General features: G+C 43.7%; 1 protein-coding gene across 1 annotated transcript in view; it reads left to right on the forward strand.

The window, feature by feature from the left end:
* SLC11A1 (solute carrier family 11 member 1) overlaps positions 1–20,095 on the forward strand; it is a 209,686-nt gene that overhangs the window by 143,779 nt on the left and 45,812 nt on the right. The window contains exons 10-11 of the mRNA XM_069616837.1: positions 10,986–11,072; positions 14,184–14,303. Coding sequence (XP_069472938.1) covers positions 10,986–11,072; positions 14,184–14,303 — 207 coding nt within the window. The remainder of the gene's footprint in view (positions 1–10,985; positions 11,073–14,183; positions 14,304–20,095) is intronic.

Here is a 20,095-nt window from a genome sequence, read left to right on the forward strand (position 1 = left end):
CAGCCAGACTTGCTTCGGTTCTCAGCAGCAGAAAGCAGGGCCCTGTCACTATCACGGGAGTAAACATAGAAGAAAGATTAGATGAAGAAAGACTAGCTCCCGCTAGAGACGCTAAAACATTGCATGAGGGAGCCTTTCTAGGTTAGAAATCGGCGTGATCGTGGCAGTGACAGGCCCTCACTTTCTGCTGCACTTCACTGTGGGGGGCCTGACCTCGCCCGAAGTTGGGGAGTTAGAATACGGGGTTTGGGGGAGGAGTGGTAGAGCTTGATTTTACTCCCACAGTTGAGGTGGGGGGTTCATTCATTTTTTCTTCTTTTTTCTGAAAATAACAAATTTGGTACAGTGCAGTTCGTAAATTGTAAGTGAGAACATGTCTTGTTCAGTTCAATCTGGGATAACTCACCAATAAAGTTTATTTGAAAAAAAAAAGAACATATATGTTCCTGCAGTTCATGCTGGTCCTCCTGAATATTTCGGGAGACCCACGCACCCCCGTATATTCGTGGGTCATCCCCATTTTGAGACACTGACCTGCAAATATTTGTGGATGCCTTTGCACCCAGGCCTAGTAGTGAACTGCACAATCACACAGCACTAAACCTCTCATGCAAATCACCAGGTAACCCAAAATGACTCCCCTTCATCCCCCAGGCAAAAAGCCAGATTTACAGAAATCCGAAACAATGGCCATGTGACATGCCAGGCCTCGCCGTGCATCACCCACTGCTGTGCCCACATCTCTGGGTCAACCAATGTCTCCGTGAGGCCGTGCAACAGCCCCCGGCCCAAGTTCATGGAGTCAGGCAGGAACACTCAGACATGGCTGCCATGCAGGTGAAATGACCCCCTCACTCTCCTTCAATCCTTCACATGTCCACACGTCGCTCCATCCCCACAACCCACCTCCTACCATGATGTGAAATGAAGACAGCACTGTCACTCCCATGCCCTGAGGTGTGTGGTGGAAGATAGAAGGCGCTGAGAGTAAATGCATGGCTAATGCACCATAGTGGGATTATATGTCTGTGTGTTACGTCGCCCTGAGTGCATATGATTGAGCACTACAGGTGAGGATAGGTAACCACACCTGCCCTGGCCCCTCTCCCCTAGTTGTGACAGCATGTAGTGACCCACAGCTGAGCGCATCTTTGGACCTCTGCCCCCATAGAGTTGGGATGTCGCCTCCTAGTGGCTCAGTTCCAATAACATCATACCAGCTGCATGTTGCAAAATATTGAAAACAGGCATTCAGTGTCCATGCCTAGACCGTAGCCTAGAGATCATAGGGTGACCTGGAGGATGAACAGGAATTGTTCAAGTTTCGCAGCCTAAAGGGCAACCTAGGGCGAGTTTGCTTGATTTGTAGTTCAAATTTGTTTGTTGGTTGTTAGGGGCTGCGGTCTATGGTGTTGACACTAAGGCTGCCCACTGTTAAGTATTATGTCAAAGTGAAAAAAGTCACCAAATGGTGATCTGCGCCCTTAATTATGAAAAAATATTCAAGGTGGAGCCATTTTGATATTTGCAATTGTTGTAATTCAGCAATGTGTAGTTTCTCCAGCAACATTAAAGGCTCTTTACTTTCACTTACAATATATTTCAACAGAAAATAAGCATCTTATTAATTGAACTGATTTTCTTCAAGGTTAGATCCACATAATTAGAGAGAAATAGAGTTGTTGTTGCAAGTTTTCAGAGGGTTTCAATACAGTTTGTTGTTCCTCTGATTCCACCGTGTGAAATATGACAATTTGAAGTGTATCTGTATTCCTTGTTTGCTCCCTCAACACGTGTTTCTCCAGATTATATAGTCTGGTTCCTCAGGAGGGTTTATAGGTTAAATATTTGAAGTATATGGTGTTGTGCTAGATAATAGCAAATTCAAAAACATCCAGTGGCTCTTGTGTCCTTCCTTTTTAATATAGGTTAGGTACTGACAGTGTTCAGGTATATGTGGTTCAAGTCCTAGTATTTCCTGGTAGGTTGATCTTTCTATTAATGTTGTTGATCCTTATTTGCGTTTGGCCCTTCTCTGGCCTGTTTGCCGTTCCGCCTTTTGACTCTTTCCTTAATTGGAAGTGTGACGGGCATAGTATATTCTTGAAGTTTCGTGCTTTGCGGTATGTAATATTTGGATTGTCTGGCAGGTGTGGTCTGAGATCTTCATCTGTTATAAGGATTGGCCAGTATTTTGATAGAATTTCTCGAACTATTGATACTTCCGAGTTGAATGTTGTGATGAATCTAATGTCTGGGTCGTTTGATTTTTTGATTCTAGGTTTGTTTTGTAGTAGCTCGGCTCTTGGTCTGAGTAGTGTTTTTTGATAGGCTTTTTTAAGATTTGAGTTGTGGTATCCTCTTTCACAAAATTTTTGTTTGGCTCTGGTTACATGTTTTTCAAATTCTTCTGTAGTTGTGCAGTTCCTTTTGATTCTAAGGAATTCTCCATAAGGAATATTTGATATGGTGTGATGGGAGTGATTGCTCTTAGCATGAAGCGTACTGTTGCCTGCCGTCGGCTTGACATAAAGTGTTGTCTGTATAATGTCATTTGCTACATACAGTTCCAGGTCAAGAAATTGAATTCTCTCTGTGCTTTCTTGTATGGTTAACTTTAAGTTGTATGGGTTATTGTTGAGGTACTGATGGTATTCCCTTAGTTGTCTTGATGTTCCATTCCAAATCAACAGAATATCATCGATGTATAGACCCCAAAATATGATGTTGTTGTTTTGCGTGAAGGCCGGGTGTTGCCAGGCATGTTGTAGTTCATAATGGGCTACATAGAGGTTGGCATATGCTGGTGCAAATTTGGCCCCCATCGCCATGCCTTGTTTTTGTTTATAGATCTTGTTGTTGAATAAAAAGATATTGTTGTTTAATACAAAATCAAGCATTTCAAGGACCATTCCATTTTGTTGCTAATAGGAGATTGAGTATGTTTTCAAAAAATATTCAGTTGTCTCGATGCCCCTATTGTGTAGTATACTGGTGTAGAGTGAAGAAACATCGAGGGTGACCAGTTTGAAGTATTGTATTGTATTGTATTGTTTATTTGATAATGCGCACAAAACCCAGGGGTAGCCGGGCGCAGCAGGTACAAGGTTACTTAAACTTGGGTTACATACAGAGTATAGGCAAGAAACAACATAACAGTACAGTAAGACAGATCAATACTTGCCGTGTGGCAGAAGAAAAAGAAAACTAGCATATTGTAGTTTTGAGGGAGTGTGCAGGTCTGAGAACAGAAGTCATTTTGGACAACGGTATCATGGTCATTGGGTGCCTCAGGAGTTAGTTGTCGTTTGTCCAGAGCCAGTTTTTTACCTTGCATCTAAAATTGGAGTAGGGTAAGTTGGCTCTTAGTGCAGTGGGTAATGCGTTCCAGGCCTGGGCAGCTTTGACAGGGAAACTTGCTCCGCCCGCTTTGGAGCGTCTGAATCTAGGGGTTTCGAGCAGGTAGTGGTTAGTAGCCCTGGTATGGTGTCTAGATGATTTTCTAGTTAGTCTGGCTGAGATGTAGGGGGGAGCAGTGTTGTTGAGCCCTTTATGGGTAAGCGATAGTGTCTTGAGCAGGACTCTGTCACTGATTTTGAGCCAGTGGTGGTCTTTCCTAACGTTTGAGATATGTGCTTTGCGGGGTATGTCAAGGGCAGCTCTAAGAGCGTTGTTTTGAAGGATTTGCATTTTATTTATGATGGATTTGTTGGCCACTGCATAGAGGGCATTGCAATAGTCTAGTTTGGACATGACTAACGCATTGGCAAGCATGATGCAGTTGGTTTTAGAGAGGTAAGGTCTGCAGGTCCTGATTAGTTTGCAGGTGTACGCTGTAGAGGATGCCAGGGTGTTGACTTGTTTTTTGAGGGATAGAGTGGAATCGAGGTAAAAGCCCAAGGTTTTTACCTCGGTAGCCACCTTAATTGTATTGCCATCTATGTTAAAGTTACGATAGTTGGGGCTCAGTTTTTTTAGGTTGGAGTCGGAACCCAGTATTAGTATCTCAGTTTTGTCGTCATTTAGGCAGAGGCCGTGGGAGGCCATCCATGCCTGAATGAGGAGGTAGATTTTGTTTACTAGAGCTGTATCTTCGACAAAGTTGCCTGATAGAGGTATGAGAATCTGCGTATCGTCTGCATAATTCGTGTAGGTTACCCCTAGTTTGTCAAGTTTGTCGAAGAGAGGCTTAGTAAAGATATTGTACATAGTCGGGGAGACACATGAGCCTTGTGGGACCCCACAAGTGATCTGGATTGGGTCCGCTGCTGCTACAGGGGAGAACACTCTCATTGAACGGTTGGCTAGGAAGGATTGTACCCATGCTATAGCTTCACTTGAGAAGTGAGCGGCAGACGCTAGATGGTTGCATAATACTGCGTGATCCACCAGGTCAAAGGCCGCTGACAGGTCAAGGAGGAGGAGCATAGCTGTATTACCTTTGTCCTTCAGCTCGTCAATTTGTGTCTTAAGGTCGATGAGGGCTGTTTCAGTACCGTGCAGTGGTCTGAAGCCAGATTGCCGTGTACCTAACAGTTGGTACGTCTCCAAGTGGTTTTGGATTTGGAGGTAGGCTACTCTATCAATGATTTTAAGGAGGAATGGGACCGTAGTAATAGGCCTGTAGTTAGTGGGGATAGCTGGGTCAAGTGTCTGTTTTTTGAGGAGGGGGAGAACCCAGGATCCTTTAAGGTTGGTGGGTACAGTGCTCGTGTTAAAGGAGGCATTGATAAGTTTCGAGATGAAGGGTGCTAGATCTCTAGCTGCATCCTTAATGATTTGCGCAGGGCAACTGTCGCCTTGGCAATTTGACGGTTTAAGGGACAGAATGACCTTTTCCGTTTCCAGTATAGAGATGTTGGTGAACCTGAAGGGTTTATCATTGTTTTGGTGGGGTGTGCAGGGTAGCTCCTTCAATGGGGTGGTGTGGGTACCGTGAGGGTGCAAGGAGGCTTTTTTCTCAGCAATTTTAGATTGAAGGGTTATGATTTTATTTGCAAGAGCATTTTGGATGCTAGTGCACCAGGATTTGTCCTTGGGGACATTGTCTGTGGGGGCAATAGGGTTTTCCAATTCACGAAGAATAGTGAAGAGCTCTTTGGAGTTAGAATTGGCTTTACTGATTCTAGGATTGAATGAGTCTTTTTTCGTTTGAATGATTTCCTTTTTGTATTTTTTGGCAAAGTTGGCAAGTGTGGTTTTATTGTCGGCAGAGGGAGTATGCCTCCAGATAGCTTGAAGTTTGCGTTTTTGGATACGCATTTCTTTGAGATGGGGGGTAAACCAGGAGTTGAGGTGAGTTTCCCGTTTACTTTTGTGGAGTTTGGTAGGGGCAATCAGGTCTAGCGCTTTGGTCATGGCGTTGTTAAATGATTCGACTAACTCACTGGGGTTGGAATCATTTGGACTAGCTATGAGAGTTGGTAGGAGGAGTGGGAGTAGTTTTTCAGCTGTGATTTCTTTTTTACTTCTTGTTGGCATGGGGGGTGCTATTTTATTCTTATTGGGTTTGGGAGGTTCGATGTTGGCTGTGAAGCAAATAAGATGATGGTCAGTCCATATTTGAGGTAGGATACTGGAGATGGTGATGTTGCAGTTGTGGTTGGCTATCCAGTCTAGCGTGCGGCCTTTTATATGTGTAGGAGCTAGGACATTTTGGGTAATGTCGTGATTGGCTAGAATAGATTGGATTGCTTGTGCTTGTTTGTCTTCAGCGTCATTAAAGCCTAAGTTAAAGTCGCCTAGTAGAAGGAGCTGAGTGGAGTCTTTGATGCTGTAAGTGAGGAGGCTAGATAAGTCTTCCTCAAAATTGCCTAGTGGGCCTGGTGGTCTGTACACAAGAAGTATTGTTAGTGTGCTGTTGTTTGAGATAGGTATTTTAGCTGAGAGAAGTTTGCATGATGTGAGAGCTGGGTGTGGGGTGAGTCTGGCAGCTAGATGTGTTTTGGTTATGATGGCTAGGCCACCTCCTCTAGCGTTGGGACGGTCGACTCTAAGGATATTGAAGTTATCTGGTATGGCAGTCGAGAGGGCAGGGCCAGCTGCATCATGGAGCCAGGTTTCAGTGACAGCAAGGATATCTAAATTGTCCGAAGACAGTATATCTGCTATTTCGGTGTTGTGTGCTATAATGGACCTAGCATTAATGAGGGCTCCTGATAGTGTTGGATTTATCTTGTTATCTTTGGCAGTTCTGGGATTGGGGTGGTTGTGTCTCCTCTGTTTGTAGTATGGGTAATCAAGTGGTTGAGGACGATTTATCGTCGCAAGGTCTGGGAGGTTAGGATTGATGGTAGTGGGGGTGCGCGTGGATACTGGTGGGTTGGTTCTCTTATTTTTGATGTCATAAAGTCGTGGGAGCCTAGCTCTGAGTCGCAGGTTTCTCTCATGCAAGTTGCAGGGTGTAGAGTTGGTGAGGGCCATTATGATGGTGATGGTTAGGAGAGTCCAGGCTATGGTCCCACGTGGGTGTGAGACGCAGGTAGTAGTGTGCATATTGTGGGAGCGATGAGATAATGCTTGTATTTGGTGAGTTTGGAGGGGATTGGGGTGCAAATGTGCTATCAGTCTAGGTTGGTAGATCCTGTTAGTATCTGTAAGGCGGATATGCTACAGCAAGGGTTCAGGCTTGGGATGTCCTAATCGTGGCTAATAATGCCAATGTAGTGGGGCATGGCACTTAGAAATTGACAAAGGCATGAGGCACACACAATTTAAGAGTAGTCTGAAAGCGACCATAAGGCACAACACAATTTAAAAGTGGTCTAAAAGCGACCATAAGGCACAACGCAATTTAAAAGTGGTCTAAAAGCGACCATAAGGCACATCACAATTTAAGAGTAGTCTGAAAGCGACCATAAGGCACAATTTAAAAGTGGTCTAAAAGCGACCATAAGGCACAACACAATTTGAGAGTGGTCTAAAAGCGACCATAAGGCCCATCACAATTTAAGAGTAGTCTGAAAGCGACCATAAGGCACAGTTAAAAAGTGGTCTAAAAGCGACCATAAGGCACAGTTAAAAAGTGGTCTGAAAGCGACCATAAGGCACAACACAATTTGAGAGTGGTCTAAAAGCGACCATAAGGCACAGTTAAAAAGTGGTCTAAAAGCGACCATAAGGCACAGTTAAAAAGTGGTCTGAAAGCGACATTGGGAAGTTGTCTTCCCAATGTACTGATGTCAATTGTTGGATGATATGTTTCGTATTCTGTATATAGGAGGATAGGCTTGCCGCCAGGGGCTGAAGATGTTTATCAATACATTCTGAAATTGGTTCTGTTAAAGAGCCTATACCATTAATAATTGGTCTAGTTGGTGGTAGGTCCAGGTAAGGCTTATGGATTTTTGGTATAAAATATGCTGTGGCTGTGATTGGGTAGTTTGGTGTCATGTAGTTCCTTTCATCTTCAGTCAGAAGTCCTTGCTCGCACCAAACATTATTCATTAGTTGCCAGTCTTCTATAAGTGTTGGTATTGGATTTTCCTGTATTTCCTCATAAAATTCTGTGTCTTGAAGGTGGATGTTGGCCATTGTGATGTAATCCTTGGCAGTGAGTAGGACTATTTTTCCTCCCTTGTCTGCTGGTTTGAGGATAATGTCCTGGCTATTTTTTAGTTCTCTTATGGCTTTCATTTCCATGTTTGTTAGGTTCTATTTCATTCTTTTATCCTGTTTTTTGTGCTGATTCAAGTAATGATGTCTATGGTCATCAGTGACAAGTTTTTGAAAGATGTCTATTGAGCTTGTCATTGGAAGATTCGGATTAAAAGTTGATTTGGATTTGAGTTTAGTTTCAAATGCCAGTCCAAGGTCTAAGTTGAGTTCTAGTGCTAGAGTTTCTATTGATTTAACTTCAGAGTCATCTTGTAGGCTCATCAGCGTGATGGTATGTTCTGCCATTGTTGTTGTCAGAGTTGAAGATGGGGGTGTTATTTGCTTAGGTTTGTGGGGTTTATTGGAATACAGTTTTTTCAATTTAAGTTTTCTGCAAAATTTGAAAAGATCCACATTTGTGTGGAAATAGTCCAGTTTGCTTGATGGACTGAAGGAGAGGCCTTTGTTTAGTGCCTTAATTAGGTCGATGGAAAGGTTCAGTCCTGTTACGTTCATGACTATGTTGTCCATATTTGGAGGATGAACAGCACTGCCATGGCCAGCATGGTACTTGTGATGGGCGCAGCATCTGAACCGCCTGACGAAAACATCATGTCCTGTCGTGAGACAAATAATGTCGCAGAAAATGTAGATGAATTGAAACCATGGACACCAGTTTATCTGAGCAGACATCTTATTTCCATCACAAGAATCGAACGCCCGAAAGCCCTTCCACCTTAACGCCAACAAGACCCTATCAGACAGACTCTCAACACACACTATACCCTCAAGAAGACCCACCCGGTGCAGGTGTCCCACAGTTCCTCCTCGGAGGTTTGTTCACACACTGTCTTGCAGTTGAGCTTCTTTTGAAATCCTGCACCGGCCTGCTGTATTCATTCGGGCAAATGACATCTTGAGAAAAGCTAGACCGCTCACTCGGTTTCTTCTGAGTGATCCTCAGACTCTCCATGATCTTCTTCGTCAAAATACTGGTTTTGAACTCAGAGGCAAGATACTTAGCATTCTCTTGTATCTTAGGTTGGTCAAGTACATTGAAGTGCCTAACATTGCAACCGAGTAGCTTTGCTGTATCTACAAGGTGGGGGGGAGGATTTGGTATTTTAGGAGGGGTTGAATGTATCAAGGCAGTGGAATATGGCGTACCCTAAGAATAGTCGTCCCCAATCCCATAGGGGGCTTCCCTTCCCATGTCATCATCCCTCGGTGCACCACCCCGAGGGGGACTATTGTACTGTGGAGGCACCACCCTGGACCCATTGGAAAGGTCTCCCCATAGGGAAGAAGGGAGGACATACTCCGATTCGTCACAATGGATACTGATAACTGTTTGGTAATGGTGGAGTGAAGGACGTCAGCCTTGTATTAAGTAGGATTTTGTGGCGCAAGGGTATTCTGGGTCGTAGTGGGTGAGTGTCACGTGAATGTTGCCCAGAGTTATATTGCTCAAGGTGGGTTCTTGAGTAGTGGGGCTATTCGCTCTCTTGGTGATGAAAACGTTGCTAATTGTCTTACATTTTTTGTGGAACCAGGGATTACATGGTCGAGCAAAAGGTTGCAGCAGTGTTTGACTGCCATAGCCTCCTGCTAGAGGCTGCTGTGATCATCTGGAATAATATGCAGCTTTAGCTTCCGTTATGTGTGCCAGTAGGTACTATATATTGCCTTTAAGGTGAGCAGGTCCTCGTGCTTAAGTGTTTTGTGCCAGAGTTTTTCTTGTGTTCGGATGGGGCGGAATTCCCCTTTCCCTTACTAGCCGTGGAAAGTATGTGTAAGGTGAATAGGGATGGCAGCCTGATCTGTCCAGTCAAGTGGGTTCCGGTTGAGGCATTTTACCAGGGGAGATGCAGAGAAGATGAGGGTGTATGCATCTTTCCCCTGATGTGGTTGGGATTCAATATATGTTGTTTTCTGTTCATGGATTCCCAGAGGTGATAGACTCCCTCATGCTTTGGGTTGCTTTGGTTCCTGGTAAATTGAGATCACCAAGAAAGGCGTTTGTTGAGTGTGTGCTGGACACCGATGTGAGGGGATCAGAGACCCACACCTGTTAGATGTTTGATAAAAGAGATGGAAAGAACTTTCACACATGCTTCATATCAAGCCTATTTCTCCAAGAGGAAAAAACCAACACAACATGGCCTATTGGGAATAAGAAATAGAGCTTAAATGAAATAAAATTATATTTTATTTATATCGCGCTCGTACACAAGTGTTTCAGAGTGCGAAAGGAAGAGCGCTCTTTCTATTTCCATTGAGACAGTGGCGTGAACTAGGGGACTCAACGAGGAGTGCAGTGGATAGACGGCAATAAGCAGTGGTCGAATTGGGCGGGAGCGGTGCTCCTCTATTTCTTTTAATTAAGTTTTACTGTTCCTATACTTTTATTTTAAAAAGAAAGCATTCCGGAAAGGTTTCGTTTTAAAATAAAAATGTTGGAAGAAGTTGCAACTTGCACTTTCAGTGCAGTGCACTGAACGTACCCCTAAACAGCAGGCATATGTGTTTTGGGGTTTATATTGTGCGTTGGAGGGGGCGTGGTGATGGGGTTAGTGGGGAGCAGTGAAGGGCAGTAGGGAACATAGTTGCACTACTTCTTTTCGCACATTTCGACCACTGGCAATAAGGGAACAGCAGGAAAATATGTGAAGATGAGCAGGCAGGTAATTGCAAAACCCTGACAGTGAGAGGTTCTCAGCAGTCAGAAAGATTGGATTGCTAATTATAATGCCAGATGCAGCCCGCATTCTACACTTTCTGATTGGTGTAGATGCACCTTCCAAGTACTAATTATATGATACCCTATAAAGAAATTAAAACGACAGTAATAGCATCTGTGATGAACAAGGAGAAAACCCACAGAGACTCGGCACGGCCACAAGATATCGCTATATTTATTTATTTATTTATTTATACATTTATAAAGCGTGCAAAACCAAACAGGCATCAAGGTGCTAAAGCTTAGGGCAGAGGGTAGGGGGGAGAGGCGGGAAGGGGGCGGGGGGAACAGATAGGTAGTAGGAGGGAGGGATGATGTTACAGTAACAATGTTTTTGAAGTCCTCGATCGTAGGGGCAGATGTGTCTTCTCCTAAGGATCAAAGTCAGTTAAACAAGCACGTTTTCAATTGTTTTCTGAAAGGCCATTAGCGAGGGTCTGCCCGCAGGTGGGTGGAGGAGGTTGTTTCAAAGGCGAGCTGCTCTGACCGGGAAGCTAGAGCCACCAGGTCTGCTGCGTTTGAAACGTGCGGTGGACAGTAGGTTACAGTGGGACCATCATGTGGGTCTGGAGGACTTGGTCTTAGAGTTTTTGATATGAAGGTTCTTGATTTAGAAGATAGTCACAAACGTCTTGTCTTTTCCTTCCAGCATGACATGTGCCTGAACAGCACCAGCCCCCATGATGGGGTCTTCCCAGCCAACAATGAGACCCTCTCAGTGGACATCTACAATGGGGTAGGTACTTGCGGTTGGAAGACGAAAGAAGAATCAAACACCCTCTTCAAGTGAATCCACAGCAGCAAAAGAATATCTAATGCTCTGTGTGGGTCATCCCCTGGGCTATGGGGGTCACACCACCTCTCAGTGGGTCACCACCTTTCTCTTTGCTTTACCTTTTCATCCTGGATAATCGTCTCTTGTCTCTCTCTGTGAATTACTATTGTCTCTCTGGGTCTCCCTTTTCCTTTGACGTTCACTCTTACACAGTTGCCCAATCTATCTGTGATCCCCTCTTATCTGTTTATTACCCCTTTTGCTTGGTGACTTTTTTCTTTTCTTGTCACTTCTTCTCTCTCGCTCCTTGTGTTGATACATCTCTCTCATGGTCACCCAATCTAACTGGTCACATCTCTTCTCTGTTAGTGACCTCTTCTTTATGCTGGTCACCCCATCCCTCTGCTGGTCAGTTCCCAGATCTCTTGGAGATCTGGAGATCATCTCCTCTCTCAGATGGTCACTTTGGTGGTCTCTTCTCTTCTTGCAGGTCCCCTTTTCTCTTACTCCAGGCCACCTACCTCACAGTAGGAAATATATTGACTCTGTTGGTGACCTTTGTTTTCCCAGATTCTGTTTTTCCTGCACTCGTCTCTTCTTCTCTCTGCTGGTCACTCATTCTCTGTGATCCCCTATTATCTATCCATCGCAGAGTCTTTCTGCGATCACCTGGGATCTGTGGTGGCCTTTTGGGCCTGTTCACATCTTCTTGCTCCTTTGCGTCTCTTTTCTGTGCTGGTCACGTCTTCCCTCTGGTAATCGCTTCCCTCTCATCTCTCTGAAGTTCATCTCTTCTCTCTACAGGGCACCTCGTTTCTCTGCTGGTCACCACTTCTCCTTGTTGGTAACTATTCCCCACTCTGCTGGTCACACGTTCGCTCTGGCCACTTTCATTATCTGGCCATCTTCCTTTTGCTTGTCCCATTTTCTGACTGTGGGTCACTTCATTCCTCTGCAGTCACCTCCCACCTCTGTTATTCCCCTTTTCTCTGTGCTGGTCATCTCTTCTCTCTGTTGTTCATTTCTTTTTTGGGCTTATCACCACATATCTTTAGAGGTCCTCTCCAATCTCTGTTCACCTTTTCCCGTTGCTGGTCACCTCTTCTCTCTGGACATCTCTCCTTAGTACTCATCTCTTTTCTCTGAAGGTCATCTCTTATTTCTGCAGGTCACAGCTTCTCTCTACAGTCCCCGCTCTGGTTACCTGTTCTCTCGCTTGTGGGCACCTCTTTTGTCTCTGCTGGCTACCCCTTTCCTACATGGTCCTAGTCTTCTATCTGATGGTTCCCTGTTTTCTCTCTGTAGGCCTCCACGTCACTTTGAATTCCCCTTTGTGCGGTATCCCTCTGCTTCTCTCACTGCGGTGAACCTCTTCTCTCTAGTGACCTCTTCTCTCTGTTGGCCCGTCTTCTCGCTTCTCACCTGTGTTCACACCTGTGGTCACCTGTGCACTCTCTGTTGATTGCTGCTTCTCTCACTTGCTCACGTCTTCTATCTAGTCTCACTACTCTCTGGGCACCTTGTCTCGGGAGGATAGCTCAGGGGCAACGTGCTCGCCTTGGAAGCAAGTCCACACAGAGCAACACAGGTTCGATCCCCGGGTCCGTGCGTAGAAACCTCTGGGTATTAGGCGCGTTATAAATAACTTATCATAGGATATCATATCACCTCTTTTCACTGTTGGCCACCTCACCCCTCAGGTCACTGCTTCTCTGTATCTTGCTCAGGTAATCTCAGTCTGTTGGTTATGTCATCTCTCTCTGTTGCATGTCTCTTCACTCTGCCTCCTTCTGTCTCTGGGGTCTCTTGTCTCTCTGTGGTTCATTTCTTCACACTCTGCTGGTGACACTCTTCTGGTCACACTCTTGTGCTCACACTCTGCTGGGGACACATTCTCATAGCACTGATCCATCTATTGTATCATTTTCAGCTGCTATTCTTCTGGATCACTTCTTCTATTTGATTCGATTTACAACAGGTGCACAACCACACTGCGACACAAACAAGGATTTGAGGTGAATACAAATGTAATGGAGATGAAAACAGCTGACACGTGTTTCGACCACAAGGTCTTCTTCCAGGCTGATAAACACCTAACAAATATCACAATAGTTTGATATCCATAACACATAAATAAAAGAAAAAGTACAATGCGGTTGAATGCACCAGAAACAAAAATAATTCGGGGCATAAGGGTGAGGGAGGAAACGCAAGGTGGACCAAATAGATAGGTTGACAATATTACAATATAACAGATTTGCTATTCATGAGTTAAGGTCAACAAAATTACAAAATTGCAAAGAATACCTATATCACATGTAACGTTACATGGCAGGGAGACAGAAAAAGATACAGACACATATCGAAAGAACAATTAAATCCATTATCACAAGATAAAAATGAACATAGTCTGCCTTACATGATACAACTCTATTGAAAGGGTGACTCCACCATTATATCATTATTCTTAGTGATTGACCGTATGATCGAGCCTAATGGGTGACAGCAGAACCAAGGTAACCAAAAATCATGCTCAATCGTGCAGTTAGTATCCCGTGACTATGCAAATGCAGTTGATTACATTAAGAAAGGTGCATTTTGATAAGAAAAGTGTCGGCCGCAGTTAACTAATGTTTGTAACGTTAAAGGAACGACGTAATGAATTCTCAATGGCAGCCTACCTTTACTGTATTCAGATCCCCCACTTTGAGAACTTAATGTGTACTAGAATTAAAAACACAAAGGCTTTTGCTCAATTCAATGCCACCAACACTAACTAATTTAAAAGTGAATCCCTCTACACGCACGCAGCCGAACTAGGCATACCTGGTTTCTATGAATTATTTGGACCGCAAGTGCGGACATCCCAAATCTGATAGAGGTCCAGGAGGGTCTGGAAAGGAACAAGAAAGGAAAAGTGAACAATTACCCGTCACTCATGTCAATACAGCCCCAGAAGTCATAAATAAGCCAATTGGCAAATCCCTTTCTCTTTGGTTCAGCTTGCGGGTCTTTCAGCCACTACCAACCAACCCCAGCTAATGTTGTTCTCGCTTCTATCCCCCACTGCAGGGTGTTATCCTCGGGTGCGTTTTTGGCCCGGTTGCCCTCTACATCTGGGCGGTTGGAATCCTAGCTGCGGGTCAAAGTTCAACCATGACCGGTACCTATGCTGGACAGTTTGTCATGGAGGTAAGCGTCAACCGTCTTTCAATGCATTTCCTTAGCTTTTATTTTTCTCAAGCCAGGACTGTGCAGCAGTTTCCTTTGTCCGACCATGTAGCCCAATCGAAGGACTGTTTTATTTTCTCCAATCATGTGACAGAATGCCACCTGCGAGAATGCACTGCCCACACCTCCCATGACCATAGCGGCCATTTTAGTAAACGTGCGTCCTGGTCAACTGATGAAAATCCTTATTTTTTGTAACACCCCGGGTTACTGCTTTGGTATCCCGGGGTGCTAATGGCGTAACCCTCCGTTCCAAGGGTTGGAGAGGGGGGTAACATCCTGGTACCCTCATTGTAGGCCCTGGCTAACGCCATTTTATTACAATGCTTAGAACAGGGGATAATCCGGAACCTTGCCCATGCCACGCTGAATCTGTCTTTGTGCTCTTGTAGTCAGTGTGTGACCTTTCCATAACAGTACATGTTATGTTTTTATCGCATAGTTGGCGTTTTATCCGCACTGAGCAAACACTAATGATTAGTACGGATAGTAGTGGGGGGTGGGGGGGATTTATGAATACACATTCGCCTTAGTGAGGTGTCATTATTCCCCTATTTTTTGTGCTTTACTAAAAGGTGAACATTCTTTGTGTGCCTTTGGTTCTCACCATGAGTTTGGCGGTAGTGGTACAAGTAGGCAGAAATACTGATACTGCCTGTTTTCCAACTGCCATCCATGGGTAGTAAGAAAACCTTGTGTTTTGTTTGAGTGGCGGTATTGCTGCCACTTTCTACGGCGGCAATGGCGCTAGAGGTATTAGCCTATGTAGTAATACTGCCACTTTTGGACTTCAGAATGGGGAGTAACAAGCACCCATAATCAGGCAGTGCATTACCATTGCCACTCGCAGTAATGGTCATTCACTTCGGCGGTATTAGCACCACTTATACCGTCAAACTCATAGCGGGTCCCTTAGAAGCAATTGGTGCCCTCTGCTATCAATGGGCCTCATTACACGGATGGCGGTATTAGCACATGGACCAAGGTGCTATTAGCACCTTGGTCCATGCCGGTAAAATACCGGCACCGCCTTGGTGGAAAGGGGAATTACCGCCCCATTCCAAGGTTGGCGGGGCGGTAATTCCCCCTTCCACCACTGCCCTTCCCCATTTTTGCCCCATAGGGCATAATGGGAATGGGGAAGGTGCTAATTACGGCACCGCAATTTTGCGGTGCCGTAATTAGCACAAGGTCCCTTAGCGGGTTGGTTTTTAACGCCTGCAAAAAGCAGGCGTTAAAGCACCAACCCGCTAAGGGACCTCGTAGTAAGGCGGTAATGGTTAACGGTCACCGTTACCATTAACGGTGACCGTTAACCATTACCACCTTCCGTGTAATGAGGCCCAATGTAATAGAAGGAGTCCCACATGTCCAAGGCTTGACAGAACAGTGATTGTTTTCCCCTGCTTTGAAGTGTGTGTGCCTTTTTTGTGTTAGATACTTAAGTCATTGTTATCACGTGTACTGGCTTGAACGTTATTGCTGTCGTTTAGTCATGACACGAAGCTTATTGGGGGATGTGAGGTTGCACTCGGCTTTGCCAATCATTATTTGCCTTTCTGTTAGCCATTTGTTTGCCAGTGTATTCTAATGCATTCTAAATTTGCCTTTTCAAATAATTGTTTACGTTTCTGCTAGCCATAATATTCTAGATGAGGTGCTTTGTTGCTCAGGCTTCTGGCCAGACAGCTCAAACTAAAATTACTTGCAGAGAACAGTAAAGACATCTCATCTTCATCCATTCTGTTCGTGTGGGAGAGATAGAGTGGCAATGTCGCAAACGCCTGTTCTGACACCTGTTCTGCTCGTACTCCACACTCCTTCACTAACCCATGCCTTCTATTCACACCCACTTTCAAATTCGAGCCATTTGCATCCGTTTGCTTCGGTGAGGGATGTTTATCAACCCACGTTTCCGGAGCAGGACAATACACCGCAGCACTTTTGGACAGCAGCCATTTTGGCACCTTGGCCAAACTGGTCCTTTTGACGTGTCCTGTTGCCTGTGGCCAGCAGGGTGCAGGCACCTAGCAACGCTGTATGTTGCCCAAATACACTGCCATCCTAAACACTACATTTATTAGTGTTCAGGATGAGGGAAGCAATGCTACGTTCGTCAGAATGCCACGTCCAAACCGGATGTGCTACTCACATTTGGGAATGACTTGTGAGCTCAGGCAGTAAATGGACCACACTGATCTAATTCGTGTCAGCGTCAAAATTACATGGGCAAGATTTTCAGTTCTGTCACTAGATGTCGCTGTTTGCACATATTACAAACCACAGACTGCGGGCTGACAACGAAAGTTGAAATGCATAGTGTCCTAATGGTTAAGAGGATAGCTTGATGGGTTAAGCCAGTGGTGCACAACATGTGGCCCTTCAGGACATTATTTATGGCCCTCCAAGTCACATGAGCTTAACAATTAAGTGTTAAATGGCCTAAACTCAGCCAGTCACTAAGTCTGTCATGTCAGGTTTGGTCTTTGTATCAAGATGCATGTACAGTTTCACTTCTATTCAAAAACAGAATTTCAGTCCCATAGTACAAATAGGTAGAAGTGGTAATGCCATTAAAAAGCTATGCATCACGTGTTACAGTACACAAGTAATGAACAATACACATTTAAACTCATTTAAAACAAAATGTATCTCAAATTGGCATACCAATGACCCTACCAACCTGCTCATTACCATGGAGTGTTCGGCCCACTCGATGGGACATGTGTACAACCTTCGGCCGTCCAGCGATACACATTGTGCTCCCCTGGGTTAAGCACTTGTTACAGAGATCTGTGTTCACGTTCCAGATCACAGTTACAAACCCCAAACAGGCAGACTGTTAATATCACCTGTATCAAAATCTAATCAAGACCTGGGGTTTTTGAACCTGGTAGGGATAGAAATAAGGGAGAATAAAATGAAAGGCAAATACCCACGAACGCAAGATAATGACCCAAATAATGACTATACTCTAATATGGCTTAGCTGAGGGGGTAGTGTAGGTAGACCATTTCCTTACATGTTGCTTGCGGATAGAAGTTAAAGTCCCGCTAGAGGATGGAGTTCAGTGTCCTGAAGAATGCAACTAATAACTGTCGCAGAAACCGGTCGACGCTTCTTTAAGAAAATTGCCTGTTATTTACTTTAGGAAATTCCTTGATTAATTAAGTTGTGTGTTTTAATTGGATGTCATCGTGGGTAATAAGGATAAGGGGAGGTGCCCAGAAATGGGATAGCAAGGAAGTTGTATGAACCTTTGTTTTCAGGGTCGCCCATGACCATATATTTTTTCTGTTGGGGTGCTTTTCACTTTTGGTGTTTTAGGTTAGTAGTTAGGGCAGTGAATGTAAGAGTCTCTTTTCTATCACATAATATAATTGCAAAGTTTAGCAGGTGTCACATCTAGAAGGAATTGTGAAGTTTAGCATGTACCACATCTAGACAGAATTAGGAAGTTAAGCATGCACCACATCTAGACAGAATTAGGAAGTTAAGCATGCACCACATCTAGACAGAATTAGGAAGTTAAGCATGCACCACATCTAGACAGAATAAGGAAGTTAAGCATGCACCACATCTAGACAGAATTGGGAAGTTAAGCATGCACCACATCTAGACAGAATTAGGAAGTTAAGTTAAGCATGCACCACATCTAGACAGAATTGTGAAGAGAAGCATGCACCACATCTAGATGGATTTGTGAAAATTAGCAGGTGATAAATCTAGATGGAATTGTGAAGTTTAGCATGTACCACATCTAGATGGATTTGTGAAAATTAGCAGGTGATAAATCTAGATAGAATTGTGAAGTTTAGCATACACCACATCTAGATAGAATTGTGAAGTTTAGCATACACCACATCTAGATAGAATTGTGAAGTTTAGCATACACCACATCTAGATAGAATTGTGAAGTTTAGCATACACCACATCTAGATAGAATTGTGAAGTTTAGCATACACCACATCTAGATAGAATTGTGAAGTTTAGCATGTGCCACATCTAGATGGAATTGTGAAGTTTAGCAGGTGTCACATCTAGATAGAATTGTGAAGTTTAGCATGTGCCACATCTATAAGGAATTGTGAAGTTTAGCATACACCACATCTAGATGGAATTGTGAAGTTTAGCATACACCACATCTAGATAGAATTGTGAAGTTTAGCATGTGCCACATCTAGATGGAATTGTGAAGTTTAGCAGGTGTCACATCTAGATAGAATTGTGAAGTTTAGCATACACCACATCTAGATAGAATTGTGAAGTTTAGCATACACCACATCTAGATGGAATTGTGAAGTTTAGCATGTACCACATCTAGATAGAATTGTGAAGTTTAGCATACACCACATCTAGATAGAATTGTGAAGTTTAGCATGTGCCACATCTAGATGGAATTGTGAAGTTTAGCAGGTGTCACATCTAGATAGAATTGTGAAGTTTAGCATACACCACATCTAGAAGGAATTGTGAAGTTTAGCATACACCACATCTAGATAGAATTGTGAAGTTTAGCATGTGCCACATCTAGATGGAATTGTGAAGTTTAGCAGGTGTCACATCTATAAGGAATTGTGAATTTAGCATGTGCCACATCTAGATGGAATTGTGAAGTTTAGCAGGTGTCACATCTATAAGGAATTGTGAAGTTTAGCATGTGCCACATCTAGATGGAATTGTGAAGTTTAGCAGGTGTCACATCTAGATAGAATTGTGAGGTTTGGCATGTGCCACATCTATAAGGAATTTTGAAGTTTAGCATGCACCACATCTAGATGGATTTGTGAGGTTTGGCAGGTGCCACATCTATAAGGAATTGTGAAGTTTAGCATGCACCACATCTAGATGGATTTGTGAGGTTTGGCAGGTGCCACATCTATAAGGAATTGTGAAGTTTAGCATACACCACATCTAGATAGAATTGTGAAGTTTAGCATGTGCCACATCTAGATGGAATTGTGAAGTTTAGCATACACCACATCTAGATAGAATTGTGAAGTTTAGCATGTGCCACATCTATAAGGAATTGTGAAGTTTAGCATACACCACATCTAGAAGGAATTGTGAAGTTTAGCATGTGCCACATCTATAAGGAATTGTGAAGTTTAGCATACACCACATCTAGATAGAATTGTGAAGTTTAGCATGTGCCACATCTATAAGGAATTGTGAAGTTTAGCATACACCACATCTAGAAGGAATTGTGAAGTTTAGCATGTGCCACATCTATAAGGAATTGTGAAGTTTAGCATACACCACATCTAGATAGAATTGTGAAGTTTAGCATATGCCACATCTATAAGGAATTGTGAAGATTAGCATACACCACATCTAGAAGGAATTGTGAAGTTTAGCATGTGCCACATCTATAAGGAATTGTGAAGTTTAGCATACACCACATCTAGATAGAATTGTGAAGTTTAGCATGTGCCACATCTATAAGGAATTGTGAAGTTTAGCATACACCACATCTAGAAGGAATTGTGAAGTTTAGCATGTGCCACATCTAGATGGAATTGTGAAGTTTAGCATACACCACATCTAGATAGAATTGTGAAGTTTAGCATGTGCCACATCTATAAGGAATTGTGAAGTTTAGCATACACCACATCTAGAAGGAATTGTGAAGTTTAGCATGTGCCACATCTATAAGGAATTGTGAAGTTTAGCATGTGCCACATCTAGATGGAATTGTGAAGTTTAGCAGGTGTCACATCTATAAGGAATTGTGAAGTTTAGCATGTGCCACA

Source organism: Ambystoma mexicanum, chromosome 9 (genome assembly GCF_040938575.1).
Source record: "Ambystoma mexicanum isolate Mex_15411 chromosome 9, UKY_AmexF1_1, whole genome shotgun sequence".
Lineage (NCBI taxonomy): Eukaryota > Metazoa > Chordata > Amphibia > Caudata > Ambystomatidae > Ambystoma > Ambystoma mexicanum.